The sequence below is a fragment of the Eleutherodactylus coqui genome, chromosome 7 (genome assembly GCF_035609145.1).
Source record: "Eleutherodactylus coqui strain aEleCoq1 chromosome 7, aEleCoq1.hap1, whole genome shotgun sequence".
Classification (NCBI taxonomy): domain Eukaryota; kingdom Metazoa; phylum Chordata; class Amphibia; order Anura; family Eleutherodactylidae; genus Eleutherodactylus; species Eleutherodactylus coqui.
In genome coordinates this window covers 4785564-4803468 of record NC_089843.1, presented here as the reverse complement: position 1 = coordinate 4803468, position 17905 = coordinate 4785564, and the positions used below count along the sequence as shown (strand labels likewise).

At 52.1% G+C, this 17905-nt stretch overlaps 1 protein-coding gene across 3 annotated transcripts in view; it reads left to right on the top strand.

The window, feature by feature from the left end:
- The first annotated feature begins 7849 nt into the window (after nt 1–7849).
- Nucleotides 7850–17905, top strand: part of LOC136572331 (uncharacterized) — a 31851-nt gene continuing 21795 nt past the window's right edge. Inside the window, exons 1-2 of one of the 3 annotated variants that reach the window (XM_066572826.1) lie at nt 7850–7957; nt 13629–13791. In XM_066572826.1, the coding sequence (XP_066428923.1) occupies nt 13641–13791 (151 nt within the window). In that variant the 5' untranslated portion in view covers nt 7850–7957; nt 13629–13640. Of the gene's footprint in view, nt 7958–10595; nt 10804–10835; nt 11897–13628; nt 13792–17905 lie in introns of those variants that run through there. The other 2 variants (XM_066572827.1, XM_066572825.1) reach the window with 2 other exon arrangements.

Below are 17905 nucleotides of genomic sequence, written 5' to 3'. Positions count from 1 at the left end.
GTCTCAAAGGCCCCTCCGGACGACAACTTTTACTGTGTGCACAGACAGAGCATCCCTTAACAAAAGTCGTGGATCTCCTGAGACATGCCTGGCCACCAGTAGTGTCTAGTACAAAGATCCAGAGTCCCCTGAGCACCCGGATGGCCTGCGAGAACAGATGAGTGAGACTCTTCAATGACTCTGAGACGTAAGGTCTCTGGCACAAACCATCTGCCCTCCGGCACCCCCGAGGGAGCGTCCTGCTGACAGTTCTGTAGTTGAGGGATGAGGTTAGTTTCTACAGCTGCCACCACCACCCCGGTGCCAAGATATTCTCAGGAGTAACTTTCTCACTTTCCAGTGACCCGAAACTCCGTGAGCGGGCGTCCGCCTTCACGTTCTTTTCTCCGGGAATATAAATCACGACGAAATTAAACCTGGCAAAAAACAACGCCCACCTGGCCTGACGAGCCGTGAGTCTCTTAGCGTTGGCGAGATATACCAAATTTTTGTGATCAGTATACAGGGTAATGGGATGGCTTGTCTCCTCAAGATGGTGACGCCACTCTTCAAGGGCCCACTTGATCGCCAATAACTCACGGTTACCCACGTCATAGTTACATTCTGCCGAGCTAAACGTCTGTGAAAAGAACGCACATGGGCAATACCCGGATCTCCCACTGTAAGACAACACCGCTCCTGCTCCTACCTCAGACGCATCGACCTCAATGAAAAAAAATAGCCGCCGCGCATTCGGCTGTACTAACACCGGGGCAGGAGTAAATGCTCTTTTTAGCCGACTAAAAGCCTCTAAGGCCTCTGGCGACCATCTCACCAAGTCGGCACCCTTCTTGATTAGATCGGTCAGGGGTTGGGCAATAACAGAATAATTCTTAAAGGGGTTCTGACACTAAAAAGAAAAATGCTATACTTATCTATTCCTCCCCCATCAGTCTACTTACCAGATCTTCACCTCCCTTATCTTCTCCTGTCTCCTGCAGTCCGGGGCTCACTTCAGCTCCAGCTGCCTGATTCTACTCCTTCCTCTGAGGTTATGTACATTTGGTTGGCAGTCTTCCAATGTACATTACGTCACAGCTCACAGGCCAGCAGGGGGACTGCCTATCTTCTTCAGAGATTGCTCATGCGAGCTGTCTCTGAAATAGATTACAATTCCTTCCTAGGCAGTGAAGCTATAGCACAGGGATGTGACCTTCACTGACCCAGCAGGAAGGAGTTTGTGATAAAGCAGCCTTCATAACAAGCTGGGCCTAGCCTGCAGTAAGCTGACCTGGGGCACTGGAGAAGCTCAACCAGGAGAAAATGTGATTAGGAGACAGGCAGGGAAGGAATAGGTAAGTTTAGATAATTTTTCTTTTAATGACAAAACCCCTTTATTGAACTTTTGGTAAAAATTTGCGAAACCCAAAAACCGCTGGAGAGCTTTCAGGTTATCTGGTCTGCCCCATTGGGAGATTGCTGCCCCTTTATCAGACTCCATCTGAATCTCCGTGGGTGAAATCACAGAACCAAGGAAAGACACTTGTTTAGTACCAAAAATGCATTTCTCCAACTTGACAAACAGTTGGTACTCACGCAAACGGGTCAGAACCAGCCTCAGGTGCCGCACATGTGAATCCCAGTCTGGGGAATACACCAGAATGTCATTGTTAAAGCCGTGGAAGACCGCGTTCATAAACCCCTGGAACACAGCGGGGGCATTACAAAGTCCGAAGGGCATGACCAGACATTCAAAATGTCCGAATGAGGTGTTAAACGCGGTCTTCCACTCATCTCCCTTTCAGATGCAAATTAAATTGTAAGCCCAATTTGGAAAACCAGTGGGCCCCTACCAGCTGACTCAATAAATCAGGAATAATCCACACAAGGCCTCAATGTCCCATCCTTTTTCTCTACAAAGAAGAGACCTGCCCCGACAGGGGACCTGGACGGCCGGATATGTCGTCTGGCCAGAGACTCCGAGATATAGGACTTAAGGGCTTTCTGCTCACGCCCCGACAAATTGAAAATGGCTCCCTCAGGGATGGGATTGTCGGGGATCAAATCAATACCACAGTCCCACTCCCTATGGAAAGTTTCTTGGAAAATACGTCATGAAAATCAGACAAATACTCCGGGATAAGTATGGCATCTGCTGAGCACATGGATATAGTAGCTAAGTGACTATGACAGGACAACCCCCAATGTGTCAATTCCCGAGTGGACCAATTAAATCAGGGATTGTGCAGTGCCAACCAGGCCATACCAAGCACCACATCAACAGACATCCTTTCCATAATCAGGAAGGACAGATTCTCAGAATGGAGAACACCCAGAGTGAGCTGTAACATGGGAGTCCTCCATTGTACAACCCCTGCAGACAGAGGGATAGAATCAATACTAGTGAAGCGTATGGGAATCTTTAACGCCGAGAATTCAGTCATCAGAGGGCTGACAAAACCTAAACTAATCAAATTGGCGGCAGCCCCCGAATCAATAAAGGCCTGATCGGACTGAGTGAAATTCCGGAAGCCAATCTGACAAGGCACCAACAACTTAGGGAGTACCTGTGATCCTAGGCGATCCTCCCGACAATCGCCTAGGATCTGAAGTTTTCCGCCGGTTCAGACTGATGTTGCCGGTGCTTCCGTGGACCGGTTGCTACCTGATGTCTGGCTTCCCCACAGTAGAGACAAAGACGGTGAGTCATCCAGAACCGTCGCCGATCCCCGGGACTTAGCTGGTCGACTTCCATAGGCTCGGCACCAGAAGTTGGCATGGGAGAAGTAGGAGCGGGTCTGCCGGGCTCCCTAGTTTTACGGGCCTGACGCTCCTCTTTTCTAGATCTCAGCCTCCTGCCAGCTTTGACCGCTAATTCCATCGCATCATTGAATGTCACGGGAGCGAGATGAGAAATAAGTAGATCCTTGACAGCGTCAGAAAGACCCAACAAAAACACATCTTTAACCCCTTAATGACACGGCCTATTTTGGCGTTGAGGACCAAGCGATTTTTTTTGGTATTTTTCCATCTCCATTTTTCAAAAGCCATAACTTTTTTATTTTTCCGTGGACGCGGCCGTATAAGGGCTTGTTTTTTGCGTGGCGATCTGTAGTTTTTATCGGTGCCACTTTTGGGTATATAGACAATATCGTAAAATTTTTTTTTTTTTTTTAATGATAACAGGGAGAGAAAACGCATCAATTCTGCCATAGATTTTTTTTTTTTTTTTTACAGCGTTAATCATGCAGCATAAATGACACACTAAATTTTTTCTGCTGGTCGGTACGGTAACAACGATACCAAAATTGTTATATTTTTTTAGGTTTTTACACTTTTTTGCAATAAAACCCCCTTTTTTTTTGGAAATCTTTTTTTTTTCTCTATAGCTGCATTCAAAGTCATGTAACTTTTTTATTTTTCTATGTACGGAGTTCTTTAAGGGCTTATTTTTTGCGAGACGAGCTGTAGTTTTTATTGGTACCATTTTGGGAAATGTACGGCTTTTTTGATCATTTTTATTGCATTTTTTGTGAGGCAAAATGCTAAAAATTAGCATTTTGCCTCTGTTTTTTAGCGTTTTTTTTTACGCTTTTTGTCGTACAAAATAAAAAGCATGTTCAACTTTTTGTACACGTCGTTACGGACGCGTCAATATCCAATATGTGGGGTTTTAGTTTTTTTTCCCTTTTTTTATGCTAATATTAGAAAAAGCATAAAAAAGGGGTTTTTTTACATTTTTTTTTTACACTTTTCTTTTCTTTTCTTATACTATTTGAGTCCCTCTGGGGGACTCTGACCACTGCCCTGATGATCGCTGTCATAAGGCATGGCAGAGCTACTGCTCTGCCATGCCTTATCGCTTGTACAGCGATTATAGGCACAGGCAATACAGGACGCCAGTGTCTGGCGTCCTGTTGCTATGGTGACAGGCCGGGCTCTCGCGATGACATCGCGAGAGCCGGCCGGAGACACACAGGGATCGCGATCCCTCTGTGAACTCTTTCCCTGCCGCGATCTAAGTAGATCGCGGCAGGGAAAGAGTTCACAGAGGGATCGCGAAGGGGTTAACAGCGGCGGGCGCATCTCCGATGACCCCCCGCTGTTGGAGCGGGACGCCGGCTGTGACTGACAGCCGGCTCCTGCTATGGGATAGCGCGGGATCTTATGTGATCCCGTGCTATCTCCAGGACGTACCGGTACGTCCTTTTGCGGGAAGTACCAGGCTCCCGGGACGTAACGGTACGTCCTGGAGCGGGAAGGGGTTAAGGGTGCTATCATTCCAAGAGGTTTCACCGGCATACTGTCTAAACTTAGAGCAATAGTCTTCAGCGCACTGCTGCCCCTGACGTAGAGACATGAGGTGAGATACTGCTAACCCCGCCCGGTCTGGCTCGTCAAAAATACCTCCTAGTTCCCGAAAAAACAAATCAACTGACAGCAGGCAAGCCGAACTCTTGGGCAAGGAGTAGGCCCATGTCTGGGGAGGACCTCACAGTAGGGACATAATCAATCCCACCTTCTGGGACTCAGAGCCGGAGGATCCAGGCCGCATCTGGAAATACAGTCTGCATGCCCGCTGAAAACCCAAAAACTTAGGGCTCACACCCAGTGGCGTTTTTTTCTCCACTGCGCTGCGAGAGTAAAGGAAAAGTCTCGCAGCGCAGTGCGAGAAAGAAACGGCATCACGCCGGGATATCGCCAGTCTTTTCAATGGGGCCAGTGGCAGCAGCGCTAGCCCAATTGAAAAGAAATGGAGAATGACGCGGACTTCTGCCACAGCTGTGGCAGACGTCCGCGGCATGCTATCCCATTGCTTTCTGGCAAGCCCCGCAGTATGATTATCGGGGAAGGGCTTGAAATATAAGCCCTTCCCCAATAATCATCAATAAGTGGTAAAAAAAAAAAAAATTACTCACCTCTCCGGCGCTCAGACGCGTCCTCCGGCTGGCTCCACTGCACTGCTGTAAAGCTCTCTCAGCAGGCGGGGATTTAAAAATCCCAGCCTCCTGAAAGGGCTGTGCTGGTTGGCTGAGGGCTCAGTCAATAACTAAGCACTAGCTGCTATTGGCTGAGCCCTCAGCCAATCAGCACAGCCCTTTCAGGAGGCAGGGATTTTTAAATCCCCGCCTGCTGAGACACCTTACTGCAGTGCAGTGGAGCCAGCCAGAGGACGCGTCTGAGCGCCGGAGAAGGGAGTATTTTTTTTTTTTACCACTTATTGATGATTATCGGGGAAGGGCTTATATTTCAAGCCCTTCCCCGATAATCATACTGTGGGGCTTGCCAGAAAGCAATGGGATAGCATGCACAGCTGTGGCAGAAGTCCGCGGCATTCTCCATTTCTTTTCAATAGGGCTAGTGCTGCTGCCGCTGGCCCCATTGAAAGACTGGCGATATCCCGGCGTGATGCCGTTTTTTTCTCGCACTGCGCTGCGAGACCTTTCCTTTACTCTCGAAGCGCAGTGGAGAAAAAAAAACGGCACTGGGTGTGAGCCCTTACTTCTCTCCCTGGAAAACACCTCAGGGAGAGAACACTTAGGCCCAGGGCTGGGAGGTTTGGCCGAAACATGCACATACTGCCGCTGCTCATGGGCCACCATACGACCGGACAGGTCTTGGACCATGTCCGCACAACCCTGCAACTGACTTGTGAGGGTACTCACAGCCGCCATTGGAGAGCAAAAAAAAAAAAAACCCACTGGGCAATTTTAAGGGCCAGTTATTATGTTACAGTAATCCACCCTTAATACACCAGCCCGGGAACCCTAAATCTCACCCACAACCCCTGTGCCTGCCTACTTGCCTCCAATCCTGGTTAACCCCAGGCGGGTAACTGGGCGGCAGTCCCTACGCTATCTAGGGACCGAGAAGGAGCGCTGGCGTACCTGGATGAAGTGAGTAGACTACTGACAGGACAGGCAGATGGAAAAAAACAACACGAACCAATACTGATAGTACAGAGGCAGATGGAACAACCTGGCAGATGGTGACAGAATAGCAGACAAGCTGACAGAGGCAGGAGACCTACAGATGCAGACTAGCTAGCAACCTGAGGGAAACCAATAACTGGCAGTGAATGCACCTCACTGCCAGCCTTATAAACAGAAGCCTCCGCCCAGGGGCGGAGAGAGGGAGGCGCTACCTCCCAGGAGGCTCCAGTATACAGGAGCTGATGCACGGATCCGCAATCACAGGCACACGCGCGGCGCCACCCGGAACCACGCGCACTGCGCCAGCCAGCCACCTGCGCCCCCAACAGCCAGACAACAAGCCGTGGGGGACACGCCCCGACCGCGGGACCCAGCCACTGCCGCATGGCAACACCCAGCTTGAAATCACTTTGCAGCTCCCCGGCTCCCCTGACATCCCCTCTTTAGTTCCGCAAGAGGAGAAGGGAGGAGGTGCTGCTGCGGGTGTACACACACTTTCTCTCGCAGCAGCGCCGAGATAAGGAGGAGCAGCAGCGCTCTGAAGACCAGGAAGAAAGTAACTTTCATGTGTTTTATCGGTGTGGGGGGGTCACTATTATTACTAAGGGCCACTGTGGGGGTCACTATTACTACTAAGGGCCACTGTGGGGGTTACTATTACTATTAAGGGCCACTGTGGGGGTTACTATTACTATTAAGGGCCACTGTCGGGGTCACTATTACTATTGAGGGCCACTGTGGGGGGGTCACTATTGCTACTGAGGGTCTCTGTGGGGGTCACTATTACTACTAAGGACCCCTGTAGGGGTAAATATTACTACTGAAGGCCACTGTGGGGGGTCACTATTACTACTGAGGGTCTCTGTGGGTGTCACTATTACTATTAAGGGCCCCTGTGGGGACACTATTACTACTGAGGCTTGGTTATGAGCTTGGTTCTGCTGCCGTATTTATGTACTGAGCTGTTCCGGTGTGGATATGCTGCTGCTTCCTTATGCACAAGTGCAATATATATTGTTCTTTTCTTACAATGGGGGTATCAAAAAACATTCCATGTAACCTGAGGCTGGTGCCGTACATATAGCATATCCGCCTATATGATATCATACGCATATCATGGAGGATAATTGGAAACTGCAGCAGTGGATTTCTAGGTATTGCAGTTGTGGGGGCATTCCATCGCCTGCACACGTGATGTGGTCACACAGGTGATAATGTATGCGGTACCATGTGACGCGCGTCATGTGGTAATAATGCAGCCAATCAGCTGCGAAGAAGGTTCCGATTTACACATTGTCGCACTCGGAGCCTCCATGGGAGAACATGTCCTCGGCGCAGACCTACAGGGTGACGCCGCCATATTCAGTCTCTGTGTGATACAGATGCTATGTATCCGCCCGTGTACGGGATTGGGGGGGAGGGGTTCCCAACACATATTACTGTAAGCTTCTCTTCACATTTGCGCCGGAGCCTCCATCTCACATTCCAGAAAAAAGTTGGGAAAAGTGGCGCAGCGTGCAAAGCTCCTTCATCCTATAATTGATGGACACCCGTTGGATCCCATCACAGCCTGTGGCGTCCGCGCGGTTTATGTCCGGCGGGACGTTTCCTCTCCGGCTGACGTTCCATCTTTCTATTCCACTTGTTTTCCGCTCTTCGTTCCGTCTCAGTGTGACGCGGTGGCGCTCGGTCATTTCCTGCACGGATAACTGTCTGCCGAGGCGGTCCGGGGTCCCATGCAAGACCCTCAATGTTCATGGGGACCCCTGAATCCCGCCGCGTCCCCCAATGTCTCCAGATCGCTGAATGATTTCCCGGCTCATGGGCAAGAACGTATAAATGGCGCTGCAGCGAGCCGCCTGATGGTAGTACGGAAATACCTGCCGGGGATTTAAAGGGTTAAAGGGCTTTGAGACATCCCACAAGCAGATCAGAGTGTCCCAAAGTAAGAACCGGAGGAAGAAATGTGAGGCGGAGCCGGTGACTCAGCAGGAAGCGAGAGCGCCCGGAAATCAGGGGAGTGCAGGAGAGAAAAGAGACACCCAGTGAGTGCAGACCACAGAAACAGAGACCACAGGGGAGCGCTGACTGACGAAGAGACGTACAGGAGAGCGCTGACTGACGAAGAGACGTTCAGGAGAGCGCTGACTGACGAAGAGACGTTCAGGAGAGCGCTGACTGACGAAGAGACGTACAGGAGAGCGCTGACTGCCAGAGAGACGTACAGGAGAGCGCTGACTGCCAGGGAGACGTACAGGAGAGCGCTGACTGCCAGGGAGACGTACAGGAGAGCGCTGACTGTCAGAGAGACGTACAGGAGAGCGCTGACTGACGAAGAGACGTACAGGAGAGCGCTGACTGCCAGAGAGACGTACAGGAGAGCGCTGACTGCCAGGGAGACGTACAGGAGAGCGCTGACTGCCAGGGAGACGTACAGGAGAGCGCTGACTGACGAAGAGACGTTCAGGAGAGCGCTGACTGTCACAGAGACGTACAGGAGAGCGCTGACTGACGGAGAGACGTACAGGAGAGCGCTGACTGTCAGGGAAACGTAGAGGAGAGCGCTGACTGACAGAGAGACGTACAGGAGAGCGCTGACTGTCAGGGAAAGACTACAGTAGAGCGCTGACTGCCAGAGAGACGTACAGGAGAGCGCTGACTGACGAAGAGACGTACAGGAGAGCGCTGACTGCCAGAGAGACGTACAGGAGAGCGCTGACTGCCAGGGAGACGTACAGGAGAGCGCTGACTGCCAGGGAGACGTACAGGAGAGCGCTGACTGTCAGAGACGTACAGGAGAGCGCTGACTGACGAAGAGACGTACAGGAGAGCGCTGACTGCCAGAGAGACGTACAGGAGAGCGCTGACTGCCAGGGAGACGTACAGGAGAGCGCTGACTGCCAGGGAGACGTACAGGAGAGCGCTGACTGACGAAGAGACGTTCAGGAGAGCGCTGACTGTCACAGAGACGTACAGGAGAGCGCTGACTGACGGAGAGACGTACAGGAGAGCGCTGACTGTCAGGGAAACGTAGAGGAGAGCGCTGACTGACAGAGAGACGTACAGGAGAGCGCTGACTGTCAGGGAAAGACTACAGTAGAGCGCTGACTGCCAGAGAGACGTACAGGAGAGCGGTGAATGACGGAGAGACGTACAGGAGAGCGCTGACTGCCAGAGAGACGTACAGGAGAGCGCTGACTGATGAAGAGACGTACAGGAGAGCGCTGACTGCCAGAGAGACGTACAGGAGAGCGCTGACTGACGGAGAGATGTACAGGAGAGCGCTGACTGACTGAGAGACGTACAGGAGAGCGCTGACTGCCAGAGAGACGTACAGGAGAGCGCTGACTGACGGAGAGACATACAGGGGAACGCTAACTGTCAGGGAGACATACAGGAGAGCGATGACTGAGGAAAAGACTACAGGAGAGCGCTGACTGTCAGAGAGACGTACAGGAGAGTGCTGACTGACTGAGAGACTACAGGAGAGCACTGACTGACTGAGAGACGTACAGGAGACCACAGACTGACTGAGAGACGTACAGGAGAGTGCTGACTGCCAGAGAGATGTACAGGAGAGTGCTGACTCACTAAGAGACATACAGGAGAGTGCTGACTGTCAGAGAGACGTGCAGGAGAGCGCTGACTGTGAGAGAAGCGTACAGGAGAGCGCTGACTGTCAGAGAGATGTGGAGGAGAGCGCTGACTGTCAGAGAGACATACAGGAGAGCGCTGACTGTCAGAGAGACATACAGGAGAGCGCTGACTGTCAGAAAGACGTACAGGAGAGCGCTGACTGTCAGAGAGACGTACAGGAGAGCGCTGACTGTCAGAGAGACGTACAGGAGAGCGCTGAATGACAGAGAGACGTACAGGAGAGCGCTGACTGACGGAGAGACCACAGGAGAGCGCTGACTGAGGAAGAGACTACAGGAGAGCGCTGACTGACTGAGAGACATACAGGAGAGCGCTGACAGTCAAAGACACATACAGGAGAGCGCTGACTGACTGAGAGACATACAGGAGAGCGCTGACTCTCAGAGAGACGTACAGGAGAGTGCTGACTGTCAGAGAGATGTGGAGGAGAGCCTTGACTGTCAGAAAGACGTACAGGAGAGCGCTGACTGTCAGAGAGATGTACAGGAGAGCGCTGACTGTCAGAGAGATGTACAGGAGAGCGCAGACTGACGGAGATACGTACAGGAGAGCACTGACTGTCAAAGAGACGTACAGTAGAGCGCAGACTGACTGAGAGACATACAGGAGATCGCTGACTGACTGAGAGACGTACAGGAGAGCGCTGACTGCCAGAGAGACGTACAGGAGAGCGCTGACTGACTGAGAGACTACAGGAGAGCGTTGACTGTCAGAGAGACGTACAGGAGAGCGCTGACTGACTGAGAGACATACAGGAGATCGCTGACTGACTGAGAGACATACAGGAGAGCGTTGACTGTCAGAGAGACGTACAGGAGAGCGCTGACTGACTGAGAGACTACAGGAGAGCGTTGACTGTCAGAGAGACGTACAGGAGAGCGCTGACTGACTGAGAGACATACAGGAGATCGCTGACTGACTGAGAGACATACAGGAGATCGCTGACTGACTGAGAGACGTACAGGAGAGCGCTGACTGACTGAGAGACGTACAGGAGAGCGCTGACTGACTGAGAGACGTACAGGAGATCGCTGACTGACTGAGAGACGTACAGGAGAGCGCTGACTGACTGAGAGACGTACAGGAGAGCGCTGACTGACTGAGAGACGTACAGGAGAGCGCTGACTGACTGAGAGACGTACAGGAGAGCGCTGACTGACTGAGAGACGTACAGGAGAGCGCTGACTGACTGAGAGACGTACAGGAGAGCGCTGACTGTCAGAGAGACGTACAGGTGAGTGCTGACTGACTGAGAGACATACAGGAGAGCGCTGACTGATGAAGAGACCACAGGAGAGCGCTGACTGACGGAGAGACATACAGGAGAGCGCTGACTGCCAGAGACACGTACAGGAGAGCGCTAACTGCCAGAGAGATGTACAGGAAAGCGCTGACTGCCAGAGAGACGTACAGGAAAGCACTGACTGACTGATAGACGTACAGGAGAGCGCTGACTGATGGAAAGACATACAGGGGAACGCAGAATTTCAGAGGGACGTACAGGAGAACGCTGACTGCCGAAGAGATGTACAGGAGAGCGCTGACTGACTGAGAGACATACAGGAAAGCGCTGACTGACTGAGAGACATACAGGAAAGCGCTGACTGTCAGAGAGACGTACTGGAGAGCGCTGACAGCCGAAGAGACGTACAGGAGAGCGCTGACTGATGGAGAGACATACAGGGGAACGCTGAATTTCAGAGGGACGTACAGGAGAGTGCTGACTGTCAGAGAGACGTAAAGTAGAGCGATGACTGCCGAAGAGACGTACAGGAGAGCACTGACTGACTGAGAGACATACAGGAAAGCGCTGACTGTCATAGTGACGTACAGGAGAGCGCTGACAACCGAAGAGACGTACAGGAGAGCGCTGACTGACTGAGAGACATACAGGAAAGCGCTGACTGTCATAGTGACGTACAGGAGAGCGCTGACAGCCGAAGAGACGTACAGGAGAGCGCTGACTGACTGAGAGACGTACAGGAGAGCGCTGACTGTCAGAGAGACGTACAGGAGAGCGCTGACTGTCAGAGAGACGTACAGGAGAGCGCTGACTGTCAGAAAGACGTACAGGAGAGCGCTGACTGTCAGAAAGACGTACAGGAGAGCGCTGTCTGATGGAGAAAGTACAGGAGAGTGCTGACTGTCAGAGAGACGTACAGGAGAGCCCTGACTGACTGAGAGACATACAGGAGAGTGCTGATTGATGGAGAGATATACAGGAGAACGCTGACTGTCGGGGAGACATACAGGAGAGCACTGACTGATGAAGAGACATACAGGAGAGCGCTGACTGTTGGGGAGACGTCGAGGAGAATCCTAGAATGGTAGAGTTGGAAGGGCCTCCAGAGGGGACTTCGATGCCACCAGGTCCCCCTGGATTAGCAGGTTGAAAGGGACCTCTGGGGTCATCGGGTCCTTTGGGGTCATCTGGTCCAGCCCCCTGCTCAGTGCAGGATCACTAAATCATCCCAGACAGATATTTGTCCAGCCTTTGTTTGAACACTTCAATTGTAGGAGAACTCCCCACCTCCCATGGCAACCTGTTCCACTCATTGATCCCCCTCACTGTCTAATATCTAATCTGTATCTCCTCCCTTTCAGTTTCATCCCATTGCTTCTAGTCTTTCCTTGTGCAGATGAGAATAGGGCTGATCCCTCTGCACTGTGACAGCCCTTCAGATATTTGTAGACGGCTATTAAGTCTCCTCTCAGCCTTCTCTTCTGCTAAACATTCCCAGAGCCTCTAACCGTTCCTCATAGGACATGATTTGCAGACCGCTCACCATCTTGGTAGCTCTTCTCTGATCTTGCTCCAGTTTGTCTATGTCTTAAAAGTGGGGTGCCCAGAACTGGACCCAGTATTCCAGATGAGGTCTGACTAAGGAAGAGTAGAGGGGGATAATGACCTCACGTGATCTAGACTCTATGCTTCTCTTAATACATCCCAGAATTGTGTTTGCCTTTTTGGCTGCTGCATCACATTGTTGACTCATGTTCAGTCTATGATCTATTAGTATACCCAAGTCTTTTTCACATGTGCTGCTGCTTAGCCCAATTCCTCCCATTCTGTATGTGCTTTCTTCATTTTTCTTGCCCAGATGTAGGACTTTGCATTTCTCCTTCTTGAATACCATTCTGTTAGTCGCCGACCACTGTGCAAGCTTTTCTAGATCTTTTTGAATCCTCTCTCTTCTCCAGTGTTAGCTATCCCTCCTAGCTTTGTGTCATCAGCACATTTGATCAGTTTCCCACAATTCCATCCTCCAGATCATTTATAACAATGTTGGCCAACACTGGGCCCAGGACAGAGCCTTGTGGTCCCCACTTGATACATTCTCCCACTTGGATGTGCAGCCATTTATGACCCCTCTTTGAGTACGATCACTCAGCCAGTTGTGAATCCACCTAACAGTTGCCTTGTCAATCCCAGATTTGGTCATTTTTCCAATAAGTATGGTATGAGATACTTTGTCAAATGCTTTACTGAAGTCACGATATACCATATCCACCGAATTTCCCTTATCGACCCAATTGGTGATTCTGTCATAGAAGGAAATTAGATTCGTCTGGCATGACTTGTTTGTTACAAACCCATGCTGGCTCCATTCTCATCCAAGTACTTGCATACATACTGTTTAATACCCGGTACAGAAGACAGGCTCACAGGCCGGTAGTTTCCTGGATCCACCTTCTTCCCTTTTTTGAAGATAGGGACAACATTTTCCCCATCAATGTACAAGAGAGTGCTGACTGACTGTCACAGAGACGTACAAGAGAGCTGACTGTCAGGGAGACCTACCGAACATTGGCGGTATGAGAGACGGCTGGACTCAAGTGAGACAGCCTCTGACAGTCTTCTTATGTTAGCCGCCATGTTTCCACAGTTGGTTGCTGTGACCTCACCTATGGCTTATGTGACAGCTGCCTGACGCTGTGCTCACCCTGCCCCACCTGAACGCTGGCAGTAACCCGGGTGCCCCATACCAGGGTGCACACTGTGTGGCCCCTTACTGGTGCAATGCCCAGGGCCCGCATATGATCTCTCTGTCCTTGCAGGGCGGCGGCAGGATGTCACCAAGCAGAGATGTGGCGACTCTCACCAGCCTGTGCCTGCAGAGCATCGCAAACAACATGCAGAGTGTCTGGATGGTGGACTACACGGACAAGAACATGGAAGAGTACAACTTCATGTACATCGAGGGGCCCTTCAACCAGCTGGGTGAGTACGGTGCTGAGGGCGCCCCCCACTGGCCTCAAGCACCACAACTGTCTTTGTTGCCCATAACAACCAGCTTTCATTTCTTAACTAAGGTGACCAGATTTTCCCAGGGTCAGAGTGTGACAGAGGGGTGTGGTCAGGGGCGGTCTTATCACATTGTATGATTTTACCTCTGTCCTTATAAAATGTACAGGGTCGGTTCAGGGGGCCAAATAAAAGACAGGTAGCAAATACCGCAGCATTTCTGGGGAAGAGTTTGTTAGAGCCACCCTGACAAGTGCCATCTCCCCCCCCCCCCCCCCCCCGCCATCTCCTTAGTGTGGGCCTCGTGTCTCACTAGTAATAGTGACCCATATATCAACCCCAGTAGTACTAGTGACCTCAGTAATAATAGTAACCCCTACAGTGGCCCCAGTAGTAATAGTGACCTCAGTAATAACAGTAACCCCTACAGTGGCCTCAGTAGTAATAGTGACCCCCACAGTGACCCTCAGTAGCAATACTGACCACCACAGTGGCCCTACTAGTAATATTGACCCTCACAGTGACCTCAGTTGTAATAGTGACCCCTACAGTAGCCTCATTAGTAACAGTGACCCCCCACAGTAGCCCCAGTAGTAATGCTGACCTCCACAGTGGCCTCAGTAATTATGCTAACCCCCCACAGTTGCCTCAGTAGTAATAGTGACCTCAGTAATAACAGTAACCCCTACAGTGGCCTCAGTAGTAATAGTGACCCCCACAGTGACCCTCAGTAGCAATACTGACCACCACAGTGGCCCTACTAGTAATATTGACCCTCACAGTGACCTCAGTTGTAATAGTGACCCCTACAGTAGCCTCATTAGTAACAGTGACCCCCACAGTGGTCACAGTAGTAATGGTGTCCTCTATATCAACCCCAGTAGTAATAGTGATGTCAATAGTAATAGTGACCCCCACAGTGGCCCCAGTATTATTAGTGACCCCCACAGTGGCCCCAGTATTATTAGTGACCACCACAGTGGCCCCAGTATTATTAGTGACCACCACAGTGGCCCTACTAGTAATATTGACCCTCACAGTGACCTCAGTTGTAATAGTGACCCCTACAGTAGCCTCATTAGTAACAGTGACCCCCACAGTAGCCCCTGTAGTAAAAGTGACCCCCACAGTGGCCCTTTGTAGTAATACTGATCCACAGAGTGGCCTCAGTAGTAATAGCGACCCCCACAGTGGCCCTAGTCCTAATAGTGACCCCCCCCACAGTAGCCCCAGTAGTAATGCTGACCTCCACAGTGGCCTCAGTAATTATGCTAACCCCCCACAGTTGCCTCAGTAGTAATAGTGATCCCCACAGTGGCCTTCGGTAGTAATAGTGACCCCGACAGGGGCCTAAGTAGTAATAGTGAACTGTATAATATCTGGAAAGAATTCTAAAAATTGGGCAGCAATTGAAAAAAATTGCAATTGCGCCATTTTTAATGAGTTTAGTTTTTATTATTACCATATTGGGGTGCAGATATCTCGTGATCACTTTTTATTTCAATTTTTTGGGAAGTGGAATTTAAAAAAGAATCACAATTTCACAATTCCCCCATTTTAATTTTTTTACTCTTCATTTTTAGTTTTTTTAACTGTTAAAGAAAAACGTCATTAAATCTTTTTTTGCACTTATCTACTCCCCTTGGGGACGAGAACTTGTAGTCATATGATCGCTTGTATTAAATACTGCAGTACTTCAGTATTGCAGTGTACAGTGATTTTTGAAGGGTTTTGTAGACATCTGGGAGTCTTCAGTAGGCTCCGTGCTGCCATGGCAGCCCATCAGCTCCCTCCAATCACAGTGCAGTCCGATGTCCAGCTTTGACCACAGAACCTAAACAGTCAACTGGCGTGATCAGGGTGAACTCTGGTGGGTACCAGCAGCTCTCAGGCGTCATACACAGCTGGTAGCCACCGGCCGCGGCGCCTCAGCCCACTCCGTACACCCTCCAGGACCACTGGACGTTTATAGGAGTTTGGAGGTACTGAAGCGGTCAAGCTGCTGTGGAAATCACATCTGTTTTGTGATTGGCTGCTACAGGCCACAGGGGCGGTCTTAGACGGTATTTACACGGGCGAGATAAACTTGTGAGTTCTGATTGGGTCGCATGATCTTGCACGTTTAATAGCCCATTATTTCCAATGATTTAATTACACGGCACCGACAGTGCGAGAAGGAGAAGCTGAAGCAGCGAGTCTGGCACAGGAGTAGGATCTGCAATTGGCGGCGTCCCACACAGATGCCCGTGTGCCGTGCAGTGCAAGCTGTGCCCGTGTAAATACCACCCTGCTGAGAGACCACTTCGTTAAACGAGTGTGTTAGATACGCTCATTGACGCTCCGTATACATTGAGAGGCTCTTCACCAGGACAAGGGGGCTGGCCTTTAGATAATTCCCCCCATATTGCCAGTGCCCAGCAGGGTTAGATACACTGGATTAGATACTCCGTCCGTGCCTTGTGCTAATATAATGCTTCTACTGTATGTATAAGCATATATAAAAGAAGTATAAAGTATGGGACGTCCCCGGCGCTGTTACGGGGATAGCTGTCCGAACCCCAGAGTCCCGGCCCAGTTACAGGGATAGCTGCCCGCACCCCAGAGTCCCGGCCCAGTTACAGGGATAGCTGCCCGCACCCCAGAGTCCCGGCCCAGTTACAGGGATAGCTGCCCGCACCCCAGAGTCCCGGCCCTGTTACAGGGATAGCTGCCCGCACCCCAGAGTCCCGGCCCTGTTACGGGGATAGCTGCCCGCACCCCACAGTCCCGGCCCTGTTACGGGGATAGCTGCCCGCACCCCAGAGTCCCGGCCCTGTTACAGGGATAGCTACCCGCACCCCAGAGCCCCGGCCCTGTTACAGGGATAGCTGCCCGCACCCCAGAGTCCCGGCCCTGTTACGGGGATAGCTGCCCGCACCCCAGAGTCCCGGCCCTGTTACAGGGATAGCTGCCCGCACCCCAGAGTCCCGGCCCTGTTACAGGGATAGCTGCCCGCACCCCAGAGTCCCGGCCCTGTTACAGGGATAGCTGCCCGCACCCCAGAGTCACGGCCCTGTTACGGGAATAGCTGCCCGCACCCCAGAGTCCCGGCCCTGTTACAAGGATAGCTGCCCGCACCCCAGAGTCCCGGCCCTGTTACAGGGATAGCTGCCCACACCCCAGAGTCCCGGCCCTGTTACAGGGATAGCTGCCCACACCCCAGAGTCCCGGCCCTGTTACAGGGATAGCTGCCCACACCCCAGAGTCCCGGCCCAGTTACAGGGATAGCTGCCCACACCCCAGAGCCCCGGCGCTGTTACAGGGATAGCTGCCCGCACCCCAGAGTCCCGGCCCTGTTACAAGGTTAACTGCCCGCACCCCAGAGTCCCGGCCCTGTTACAGGGATAGCTGCCCGCACCCCAGAGTCCCGACCCTGTTACAGGGATAGCTGCCCGCACCCCAGAGTCCCGGCCCTGTTACAGGGATAGCTGCCCGCACCCCAGAGTCCCGGCCCTGTTACAGGGATAGCTGCCCGCACCCCAGAGTCCCGACCCTGTTACAGGGATAGCTGCCCGCACCCCAGAGTCCCGGCCCTGTTACAGGGATAGCTGCCCGCACCCCAGAGTCCCGGCCCTGTTACAGGGATAGCTGCCCGCACTCCGGAGTCCCGGCCCTGTTACAAGGATAGCTGCCCGCACCCCAGAGTCCAGGCGCTGTTACAGGGATAGCTGTCCCCGCCCCAGAGCCCCGGCCCTGTTACAGGGATAGCTGCCCGCACCCCAGAGTCCCGACCCTGTTACAGGGATAGCTGCCCGCACCCCAGAGTCCCGGCCCTGTTACAGGGATAGCTGCCCGCACCTCGGAGTCCCGGCCCTGTTACAGGCATAGCTGCCCGCACCCCAGAGTCCCGGCCCTGTTACAGGGATAGCAGCCCGCACCCCAGAGTCCCGGCCCTGTTACAGGGATAGCTGCCCGCACCTCGGAGTCCCGGCCCTGTTACAGGGATAGCTGCCCGCACCCCAGAGTCCCGGCCCTGTTACAGCGATAGCTGCCCGCACCCCAGAGTCCCAGCCCTGTTACAGCGATAGCTGCCCACACCCCAGAGTCCCGG